We start from the raw sequence: 12,012 nt of genomic DNA, 5'->3' as shown, positions 1-12,012 counted from the left end.
TTCGACTAGACAGAACTTTGTTGGCAAAGATATGTCTTTGCTTTTTAATATGCTGTCTAGATTGGTCATAATTTTTCTCCCAAGGAGTAAGCGTATTTTAATTTCATGGCTGCAATCACCATCTGCAGTGATTTTGGAGCCCAAAAAAATAAAGTCTGTCACTGTTTCCACTGTTTCCCCATCTATTTCCCATGAAGTGATGGGACCGGATGCCATGATCTTCGTTTTCTGAATGTTGAGCTTTAAGCCAACTTTTTCACTCTCCTCTTTCATATTCATCAAGAGGTTCTTTAGTTCTTCTTCACTTTCTGCCATAAGGGTGGTGTCATCTGCATATCTGAGGTTATTGATGTTTCTCCCAGCAATCTTGATTCCAGCTTGTGTTTCTTCCAGCCCAGCATTTCTCATGATGTACTCTGCATATAAGTTAAATAAGCAGGGTGACAATATACAGCCTTGATGTACTCCTTTTCCTATTTGGAACCAGTCTGGTGTTCCATGTCCAGTTCTAACTGTTGCTTCCTGACCGGCATATAGATTTCTCAAGAGGCAGGTCAGGTGGTCTGGTATTCCCACCTCTTTCAGAATTTTCCAGAGTTTATTGTGATCCACACAGTCAAAGGCTTTGGTATAGTCAATAAAGCAGAAATAGATGTTTTCTGGAACTCTCTTGCTTTTTTGATGATCCCACAGATGTTGGCAATTTGGTCTCTGGTTCCTCTGCCTTTTCTAAATCCACTTGAACATCTGGAAGTTCATGGTTTACATACTATTGAAGACTCACTTGGACAATTTTGAGCATTACTTTACTAGCATGTGAGATGAGTGCAATTGTGCGGTAGTTTGAGCATTCTTTGGTATTGCCTTTCTTAGGGAAGGAAATGAAAACTGACATTTTCCAGTCCTGTGGCTACTGCTGAGTTTTCCAAATTTGCTGGCATATTGAGTGCAACACTTTCACAGCATCATCTTTTAGGATTTGAAATAGCTCAACTGGAATTCCATCACCTCCACTAGCTTTGTTCGTAGTGATGCTTCCTAAGGCCCACTTGACTTCACATTCCAGGATGTCTGGCTCTAGGTGAGTGATCACATGATTATCTGGGTCGTGAATATCTTTTTTGTACAGTTCTTCTGTGTGTTCTTGCCACCTCTTCTTAATATCTTCTGCCTCTGTTAGTTCCATACCATTTCTGTCCTTTATTGAGCCCATCTTTGCATGAAATTTTCCCTTGGTATCTCTAATTTTCTTGAAGACATCTCTAGTCTTTCTCAGTCATTGTTTTCCTCTATTTCTTTGCACTGATAGCTGAGGAAGGCTTTCTTATCTCTCCTTGGTATTCTTTGGAACTCTGCATTCAAATGGGTACATCTTTCCTTTTCTCCTTTGCTTTTCGTTTCTCTTCTTTTCACAGCTATTTGTAAGCCTCCTCAGACAGCTATTTTGCTTTTTTGCATTTCTATTTTCTTGGGTATAGTCTTGATCCCTGTCTCCTGTACAATGTCACAAACATTAGGCCACAGTTCATCAGGCACACTGTCTATCAGATCTAGTTCCTTAAATCCATTTCTCACTTCCACTGTATAACTGTTAGGGATTTGATTTAGGTCATACTTGAATGATCTAGTGGTTTTCCCTACTTTCTTCAATTTAAGTCTGAATTTGGTAATAAGGAGTTCATGATTTGAGCCACAGTCAGCTCCCAGTCTTGTTTTTGCTGACAGTATAGAGCTTCTCCATCTTTGGATGCAAAGAATATAATCAGTCTAATTTTGGTATTGACCATCTGGTGATGTCCATGCATAGAGCCTTCTCTTGTGTTGCTGCAAGAGGGTGTTTGCAATGATCAGTGTGTTCTCTTGGCAAAACTCTATTAGCCTTCGCCCTGCTTCATTCTGTACTCCAAGGCCAAATTTTCCTGTTCCTCTGGGTGTTTCTTGACTTCCTACTTTTACATTCCAGCCCCTTATAGTGAAATGGACAGTTTTTTGGGGTGTTAATTCTAGAAAGTCTTGTAGGTCTTCAAAGAACCGTTCAACTTCAGCTTCTTCAGCATTACTGGTTGGGGCATAGATTTGGATTACCGTGATATTGAATGGTTTGCCATGGAAATGAACAGAGATCATGCCTTTGTTTTTGAGACTGTACCCAAGTACTGCATTTTGGACTCTTTTGTTGACTATGACATTTCTTCTAAGGGATTCTTGCCCACAGTAGTAGATATCATGGTCATCTGAGTTAAATTCACCCATTCCAGTCCATTTTAGTTCTCTGATTGCTAAAATGTTAAAGTTCACTCTTGCCATCTCCTGTTTGATCACTTCCAATTTGCCTTGATTCATGGACCTAACATTCCAGGTTCCTATGCAATACTGCTCTTTACAGCATCGGACCTTGCTTTTATCACCAGTCACATCCACAACTGGGTGTTGTTTTTGCTTTGGCTCCATCTCTCCATTATTTCTGAAGTTATTTCTCCTCTTATCTCCAGTAGTATATTGGGTACCAACTGACCTGGGGAGTTCATCTTTTTGCCTTTTTGCCTTTTCATACTGTTCCTGGGGTTCTCGAGGCAAGAATACTGAAGTGGTTTGCCATTCCCTTCTCCAGTGGACCATATTCTGTCAGAACTCTCCACCATGACCCATCCATCTTGGGTGGCCCTATACAGCATGGCTCATAGTTTCACTGAGTTAGACAAGGCTGTGGTCAATGTGATTAGATTGGTTAGTTTTCTGTGACTGTGGTTTTCAGTTTGTCTGCCCTCTGATGGAGAAGGATAAGACTTCATACAGATCATCCCCAAACATCTCCCCTCCCTGAGATGTGCTGCCTCCTGACAAAGAACTGAAGGCAAGCTGCATTTGCTCAGAAGACCCGATGCAGTGTGCCATCTGGGTGTGCACAGTTAAAATAGAGGTCTCTGCATATAACGATGTATAGTACTGCCATCATAAATCAATGCTACATCACATCGGACAAGAGAAAGAACTTGTTAGTAATATATTCTAATCAACAGGTATAAACACTGCAAATTACTGTGTGCAGATACGATTTGGAATGGCAGTACCTTGAGAAACATACTACATGAAGTTGATGTATTTGCATTGACAGTGTCAAATGGATAAAGAAAAAGTTATATCAACAATTAATTTTCATCCCTATGGAAAGTTCTGGCATCTGTGGGACACTTAAAGGGCCATATGGGAAGCAATATAACAGAAGTTTAAAATATGGACTCTGCGGCCAGACTCCCTAGGCTAAAATATCAGTTTAATCATCCACTGTTGTGAGACCATAATCAAATTACTTCTGTTTCTCTGTTTCCTCATCTGTAAAACAGGAATGATTGTAATACCTATATCACAGGGCTGTCATGAGGATTAAATGAGCTATATTTGTAAAGCACTTAAACAGAGATATTTAAGTGTTTATTAAATTAAGTGTCACACAGTTATTCAACAGCCCCACAAAGAGCTAAAAGCAGTAACACTCCTTGTACTGATGACAAAAGCTTCAATCGGGCTGGTGAGGACACACAGAAGGTAAAATGACACATCACCAGAGTGGGTATGAGATTTGAAAAATGTTGCCAAACATCAGATTAAATATAGACATTAAAATGCTGGACTCAGAGCATCTATTATCCTCTCAAGCATGGTGCTAAAATATGCCTGAATGTGCTTTCACATTCCTATGCACTTAACTGAGGGCTCCAGACCAAGCCTAGCCTCTGTGTGACCTTGGAGAACCTTCTAAACTCTCTCTTTCCCGGGATCTTTTGAAAAGTGTTGATGATCAGACTACCCATTTGATCACTAAGGCCCAACTCTGATAGTCCCAGGAAGGTGGCCACCTGATCCTTAACAAAAATATTAAATAAAAAAGAGGAAAAGTAATAGATGTTTTAATAGAATTTCAAGCAAAAAGTTTGCTGGGTTGTACAGAAAGCAAGCCTTCCTCCTTTCCCTTATCTTCAGGACAAAGACAAAAACAGAAAACAAAGCCATTAGGCTTTCCCTCCTATTCCACTTGAATAAAAAAGCAGAGTCAAGAACAGCCACCACATTCCAGGACTACTGGGAGGAGGTTATCTTGGGTCTCAGCTCCAACTTTGATGCTTCAGCATAGTATACACTCCTGAGAGGTCTCTCAGAAAGACTTGTTAATAAATGCAGGGCCACCCCAGAAACAAACAAACAGCTACATAAGATATGATTTGGTTTGTATGAAATGTCCAGAACAGGCAAATCCATACAGACAGAAAGCAGGCTGGTGATTGCTGAGGACTGGAGTGTAGAAGAAAGGAGGGATGACTGCTAAGAGGTAGAGGGCTTCCTTTTGGGGTGATGAACCCATCCTAGAAATAGGTAGTTGCAATGGTTGCAAAACTTTATAAATATACTAACCACTAAATTTGTATACTTTAAAAGGGTTGCGTGAGACTTCTATCTCAGCAAAAAATGGGGGAGGGGCAGGTCCACTGTGGTAATAAAGTTTCCTATGACTATCCAGTAGTCTGCTTTCTCTTATCAGTAATAGAAGGAAGTAGGGAGATTGAAGTCCTTCTGTCAACAGCTCTTGATAATGAGAAGGCTGGATGACACTTCAAACTGCCTATATAGGGTGGCCAAAAAGTCTGGAAACATAGAGGAAGAGGATAAAGCTCCTGCTCTCAAAGGGAAATTATCTCCACAGAAAATAAGAGTAACCAGTAGGAAGGGGCCTCCTGATAACAAGCTGGTTCTGCTGCCTGGAGGGCTGGCCAGGCCTCTAGCTGTCTTTGGCTCCAATACACCGCCAAGACCTGGCAGGAAGCCAGGGGCACCTCAGCCCCACCCACAGATTTCCCAAGGTAGTGAGTCATGAGAAAAGCTGAGAAGACAGATAAGTTTGCCAAATTTTATTTCTGTACCCTGCAGCCTCTTGGTCAACCAAGCTTGACCATCGTTGGCCACCCAACAGGGACCATTAAATAGCACAATCTGATGGCCCAAGGAGATGAAGCGGCAGGAGTGAACACGGTAAGGTGAGAAAGGAAGGGGTTAGCAATAGTTTGGCGGGATCACCAATTCCTTCCAGAGATCACAGCAGCCAGAAAGACCTTGAGAATGTAAATCTTCACGTCACCTCTTATCTTGAACCCATCCAAGGCAGTCAGAAAACATGCAAGTTCCCCACAACTACCCGAAATAAGCTGCACACTGGACGTGTCAGCCAGTAGCCGTGCCTGGCCCTCCTCCGCCCCTCTTCGCTCTCAGAGCTCCTAGTGCACCAGTGCCTCCAGGGCCTGGCGCACATTGCTTCCTCCTCCAGGTTCTGCTCTCCGCTGGCACCTTCCCATCCATCAAGTCTTAACTCCAATAGCAGCTCAGATGAGTAATCTCCAGGGGGCCCCTCCTGTTAACCGCTCCCCCAGCTCCCTGCGGGTGCTCTGTGGAGGACACGGTCACTATTTTACTATTTATTGCAGTTTACTCTGTAGTCTCTCCGAGCACAGATAGGGAGCATGTTCGCCTTAGTCACTGTGTATCTGAGATGCTGCCATGGTGCATGGGTAGCATTTGGTGTTTGCTTAATATTACTAGATGAGCCTGTATTTAAAAAAAAAAAAAAACAAACTACACTCTGGCTGGCAAGAATTCCAACAGACAAAAACAATTAGAGTGATGGCAGATCACATCTTAAGTAACGCTGATTGAGGTGCTACTCATCACACCATTTTCAAGGACTTTCTTTCTGACAGTTATACCGTCACATTGCTTAAGCAATGAATAGACTTGATTAGGCTAATGGAACAGTGACTGCCTGAAATGTTTCCTAACTGGGGGTCTGTGTGCTTTACTGTGCATACAATCCCAGGTCTCCTTGAATCTCTTTCACAAAGCAGAGGCCAGGTGGGCCTCTAGACCCTCCCCAGGGTCTGCAGGCCATTCTTCCACCCCTTCAATCCCCCTCTTCAAGTATAATAAGCACAAGCTACGCTGCTGCTTTATACTGGGGCTTCTCAGCATGACCTTTAAAAATGAGACTCCTTTAATAATTCCAAAACCCAGGTTGCATCTGAGAGTAATTACATCATAATCTTCAGGGGCAGGGGCTGGGAATCAGTAATTTTCAAGGCTCCTGAGATACTTCCAGTGGGCAGTCAAGGCTGAAAAGCATTGTTTTAGGGAAAAATCTAAGCACCCACAGAGACCAACCTTCACTTAATGAACACAATCCTGTATTCATTTTAAATATGAGAGTCCCTTAGACAGCAAGTTCAAATCAGTCAATCCTAAAGGAAATCAACCCTGAATATTCACTGGAAGGACTGATGCTGAAGCTCCAATACTTTGGCCACCTGAGGCAAAGAGCTGACTCATTGGAAAAGACCCTAGAGCCAGGAAAGATTGAAGGCAGGAAGAGAAGGGGGTGACAGAGGATGAAATGGTTGGATGGCGTCACCAACTCAATGAGCATGACTTCGAGCAAATTCTGTGAGATATACTGATTTAGTGACTGAACAACAATGTTCATTTTAAAAGTAAGAGTTGGGTCTACCAAAAGGAAACATCCTATGAATAAATAGTAATAGATGTAGGTACTCATCAATTCTTCCCTGAATTTTTATTTAAGTCATTAAAACCCCTTTATTAGATTTCTAATACTCATCATTCCTATTAAAATGTACTACAAATGTCACTTTGCCTCAGAGTACTTAGAAAAGAAAATAGTGTGTCTACTTGATGAATAGAGAAATTCTAAAATATATAAAGCCCACTTACCTCAGAAATATGATCATGTCTACCATTTCAAAGAATTCCTAGCAATAAACAGGAACATTTAGCTTCTTCTAAATAAAAAGAGCCAATAATTCTCAATGGACTATGTAGAAAATGAATAAAAAAATGACTTTAAACAAATGATAAAACTGAAATTGAGTCACTTGAAATTACTTTAAAATATGACTTTAAAAATGGCTAGAATTAATCCAGTAGGCCAAGGAAAAGCTTGTCCAAGCTCTGCCTTTAGTCACATCCACTTCCACATACACAGGCCTACACACCCTATCGAGAAACAGATCTTTACTTTTCTAAAGCCTATACCAATGATCTCATCTCACCAACAGACTAGGTTATGGTCCTCACAGATCATACATCAAACGGCACTGATGTGGAGACAACATTTTTTAAGCTCTGTGGTATTTTTAAAGAGCCATAGTCTCTGCTAGTTTAAAACAACTCAAGCAGCTTTTATAAACCTTACAAAAGGGTTCCCCAGAGATGAGGGTTGGTCCCTAAGTCAGGAAGATACCCCGGAGGAAGAAATGGCAAGCCTTTCCAGTACCCTTGCCTGGAAAAATTCCATGGATAGAGGAGGCTGGCGGGCTACAGTCCATGGGGCCACAAAGAGCAGGACTCAACTGAGCATGCACAGGAGATAACTTTTTCATTGATCTGAAAGTCAATCCAGTTTTTCTAGTCGGTCTTCACCGTTTGGCATACACAAACAATATGTGTGGTACTTTAGCAGATAATGGTGGGGGTGCTGCTGCTGCTGCTGCTAAGTCATTTCAGTTGTGTCTGACTCTGTGCAACCCCACAGACGGCAGCCCACCAGGCTCCTCTGTCCACGGGATTCTCCAGGCAAGAACACTTGAGTGGGTTGCCATTTCCTTCAATGCTGGGGAGGATCTCCAAATTCACACCAAGTAGTAGCCTATCTGTAGCTAGATTTTCTGGAGCCACTAAGTGTCTGTACCTGACTAATTCAGTAACTACTACTTAGGTAATTTTGATTTCACTGTTCAAGTCAGAACTAACATTTTCCTAAAACACATTTCCACTTTCTAGTCACATATTAAATTCTAGCCAGGTCTATGATAGACAAAGGTGTAATCATGTGTTATTGGTGTCTTAGTCTTCCAGCTGAAAGTTTTTTCCTTTATTTTTATCCTTATGGTTGAGGAAAGTTGTAGAGACCAACTCAATGAAAGTAAAACCCATCAGAGTTCTCAGGAACAGCTGTAGAGTAAAACAAAATTCATTTAAGGGGAAGAATAATTCCTATTTCAATGAATGGGGAAAAATGAAATTGGACAATATTTTTAAATTAAACACACTGTAGAGTAAATCTGAATTAAGGAAGCTCTAACTGATGGGGTTTTACTAGTGTACATAAATATAAGGTGCAATGAACATTTAAATAATTATTAGGCAGAAGGAATCTACTCTCTCTCCGAGTTTCCCTGGAGGCTCAATGGTAAAGAATTTGCCTGCCAATGAAGGAGAGGTGGGTTCCATCGCTGGTAGGGGAAGATCCCCTGGAGAAGGAAACGGCAACCCACTCCAGTATTCTTGCCTGGAGAATCCCATGGAGGAGGAGCCTGGTGGGCTACAGTCCATGGGGTTGCAAAGAACCAGACATGACTTAGCAACTAATACAACAATAATCCACTCTCTGTACCCGGTGAGATCTCCCCAAAAGTAAAGGTCCACTTTGTTATACCTTTCATTTCTGGAGCTGTTAGAAGGCACACACCCTGCTACTATAAGCTGATGAAACATACATTTTGGCTAGTCATCAGATCAGACGTCAAGTTAAGCCTCTAAAATGTGTAACCTTAAGCGGTGAGTTACTCTTCTCTGGTCCTTTGACCACTCTCCCAGGAAAATGGGGATGTGATGTAACTGGGACCACTTTGGATGGGGGAAGGGGAGGAAGGGACATTTGCTGGGGGAGTCACTTACGAGACGTAGGCTGGGTAACCAAATCCTATCAGGTTGCAGAGGAGAGAGGCTCCATAACCGAACACCAGGTACAAAGCCAGCAGGCCGATGACACCTGGAGACACGAGGACAGAAGTGGGTCGGGCGGCACACTGCAGCCGCAGCCCCCGCCCACAGCGTACGGCTGGGCTCGTTCGAGGCGATGGAGGAAAACAAACCGCGCCACGGCAGGGCCAGCGCCTTCGCAGGGCTTTGCCTCGGGTCTGAGGATACTCGGCAGGCCCCCTATTCGTGCCCTTCCTTCCACCATCCTCCCCTCGAGGGGCACGCCAGCTGGAGGAGCCGTTGCTTTCCTTTCCCGAGGGTCCAGAGAAGTCGGGAGTCCCTGGCCGGCCCGCAGCCCCTCCGCTCCCGCGGGGACACCCCTCCCGGGCCCCGAGCCTGGAGGCACCCGGCGCTCCGCCGCGGGCACTGCGCCGCCCCGCGCCAGCCCCGCGCCAGCCCCGCGCCCCGCGCCAGCCCTGCGCCCCGCCCCGCGCCAGCCCCGCGCCCCGCGCCAGCCCCGCGCCCCGCCGCTGCGCCCCGCGCCAGCCCCGCGCCCCGCCCCGCGCCAGCCCCGCGCCAGCCCCGCGCCAGCCCTGCGCCCCGCGCCAGCCCCGCGCCCCGCGCCAGCCCCGCGCCAGCCCCGCGCCAGCCCCGCGCCAGCCCCGCGCCAGCCCCGCGCCAGCCCCGCGCCCCGCCGCTGCGCCCCGCGCCAGCCCCGCGCCAGCCCCGCGCCAGCCCTGCGCCCCGCGCCAGCCCCGCGCCAGCCCTGCGCCAGCCCCGCGCCCCGCGCCAGCCCCGCGCCCCGCGCCAGCCCCGCGCCCCGCGCCCCGCGCCCCGCGCCAGCCCCGCGCCAGCCCTGCGCCCCGCCGCTGCGCCTGGCGTCCGGCCGCGGGGCAGACACGTCAGCGCCGGCGATCCCCGCGCCCGGCGCCGCGGGCGCCCCTTCACCAGCCGGCTGCGGCCTGTCCGGGCAGCCAGTCCCGCCCCCGAAGGTGCCCGCCGCTCGCCCGCATCTGTCACCGACCCCGCGGCCCCCGCGGGCCTGCGCGGCCGCGGATGAGACAGCTGCCCCGGGCCGGGCGGAGCGGGACCCCGCGGGCGCCGGCCCTGCACTCACCGAGCGCGATGACGCTCCGGCTCACGCCGGTCTTGGCCTCGATCTTGGCCAGGAGGTCAGTCATGCAGTTCTTCTGGTGAAGGAACTGGTCGAACCTCTGCCTCATGGCTGCGGACATGGCGGGGGCCGTCGCGCTCCGCTCGGCGCAGCTCCTGGTGCCGGCGGCTGCAGAGCGGGGTGACTGCGCCGGGGCGGCGGGGCGGGCGACTGACGCGTCCCGGGCGGCTCTGCGCAGCCCCGCCGCAGCCCGGCTCCGCCCCGCCCGCCCCTCTCGCCGCCGGGCGCCGCGCCCGGCGCCACGCCCTGGGCGGCGGCCCGGCGCCCGCGGCTCCCCGCCCCGCGGCCGGCCCTCCGCCCCCACCTCTGCGAACTGAGTGAGCCCCGTGCAGAAATCGGACTGGACAGAAGGACAGAAGGAACGCGGAGGCAGGCGGCCGTGTTGCTGCCACCTACAAAGTAGGGGGACTGGTTTGATGGACCTACACTGCTGTGTTATATCCACGAACACATTTTCCACTTAAAAATGGAAATGCACGACCATCCCCCAAGAACCGTTTGACTGCAGACTTGCTTTTGCTTTCATGGCCGGTACTCGGCATAGCTTTTCTTACTTTACAAGTAACAGCCTTTTTGAAAAGACCCTTGAAACAAGACATCCTACTCTGGGGACACCATTTCCAAGAAAAGCACTGCACAACTTAAACCATTTCATGGGGGGCTTGGCATTCGCTTGATCTCCTATACCACGGAAATGTTTCTAGCCTCAGAGGTAGTAACGTTTGCTTGCCTTGTGGTTGCCTAGTCGCTCAGTCGTGTCCGACTCTTTGCGACCCTATGGACTGTAGCCCGCCAGGCTCCTCTGTCCACAGGAATTTCCCAGGCAAGAATACCGGAGTGAGTTGTGATTTCCTACTCCAAGGGATCTTCCTGACTCGAGGATTAAACTCCTGAGCCATCAGGGAAGCCCCGTTCTTGCCTAGAAGCAAGATTACTCTGGAGAAAATAGCTCCAAGTCTTATTAGGGTAGGAAGGACTTCGTTTTCCTTCCTTCAGAAGGTCCAGCTCCTGCTCTTCATCCACCTAAATATAAGCTCTTATTATGGCTCGCCCATGTTAATAAAGGAAGTGAAGTGAAGTGAAATCGCTCAGTCGTGTCCGACTCTGCGACCCCATGGACTGTAGCCTATCAGGCTCCTCCATCCATGGGATTTTTCAGGCAAGAGTGCTGGAGTGGATTGCCATTTCCTTCTCTAGGGGACTTTCCCCACCCAGGAATCGAACCTGGGTCTCCCTCATTGCGGGCAGATGCTTTATGGTGGGAGCCACTCCCTTTGAAAGTAGTGTTTTTGACTCCTGTGATCTGTACCCTGCTGCAGAGTTTTCCTTGTTAGTTAAGCTTCAAAGGCTCCCCATCCCTTGCAGACCAGAGCTGCGACTCCTTAGGATAGCATTCACCAGCCCCCAACATTCTCTCTTCACCCTCTTTCAAACTGACTTTACAGTACTGCCTTCCACTTCTTTGCCCACTCTCAGGCTTTTTCTTTTATGCTAATTCGCCTTCCTCTTTTCTTCCCCAGGTCTTAGCTCAGTTCTCTCACTAGTCCCATCACTACCCAGCCAAATCAGCGACCAAATCAAACAAACAAAAAGTAAATATTTAATAGGATTACTGTGATTATCACCCTGCTGAGGTGTCCATTTCTGTCTTTCTACCTATGGACAATTCTCAGTGCGGCAGCTAATTGGATCTTTCTAAATTTTGGGTCAAGTTGTGCTGTCTTTTTGCTCTTAACCCTCCAGCAGTTTCCGCTGATGGAAAGAATGGCCTCAAAGTTACAGGTAGTATGTGTGTGGTTCATCCTTCTCCCTTCTGATCTCATCTCGTGCGCTTCCTAGCTGTGCCTCAAACAAGCTGAGCACACTCCCGCCCCGGGCTCTCACTTTCCTTCTACCTCAGTGGTCCTCAACCAGCAGTGATTCTGTTCCCCCAGGACATGTGACAATGTCTGGAGGCATCTTGGCTTGTAAGACAGGTGGTCACAACTAGGGTGGCCGATGCTGCTCAATTGCAAATAGCATCTAGGAGGGATGCCGCTAAACATCCTGCAGTGCACAGGTCAGGCCTCCAAACTAGA

General features: G+C 47.6%; 1 protein-coding gene across 2 annotated transcripts in view; it reads right to left on the bottom strand.

Annotated features, from left to right (window-relative positions):
• REEP5 (receptor accessory protein 5) overlaps positions 1–10,060 on the bottom strand; it is a 49,251-nt gene extending 39,191 nt beyond the window's left edge. For both annotated transcript variants that reach the window (XM_060418717.1, XM_015096696.3), the window contains exons 1-2: positions 9,878–10,060; positions 8,737–8,830 (exon numbers count right to left, since the gene is read on the bottom strand). In XM_060418717.1, the coding sequence (XP_060274700.1) occupies positions 8,737–8,830; positions 9,878–9,995 (212 nt within the window). In that variant the 5' untranslated portion in view covers positions 9,996–10,060. The remainder of the gene's footprint in view (positions 1–8,736; positions 8,831–9,877) is intronic.
• Positions 10,061–12,012: the final 1,952 nt, after the last annotated feature.

This window comes from Ovis aries, chromosome 7 (assembly GCF_016772045.2).
Source record: "Ovis aries strain OAR_USU_Benz2616 breed Rambouillet chromosome 7, ARS-UI_Ramb_v3.0, whole genome shotgun sequence".
NCBI lineage: Eukaryota > Metazoa > Chordata > Mammalia > Artiodactyla > Bovidae > Ovis > Ovis aries.
Note: the sequence above shows the minus strand (reverse complement) of the source record. Positions and strands in the feature narration are given on the sequence as shown.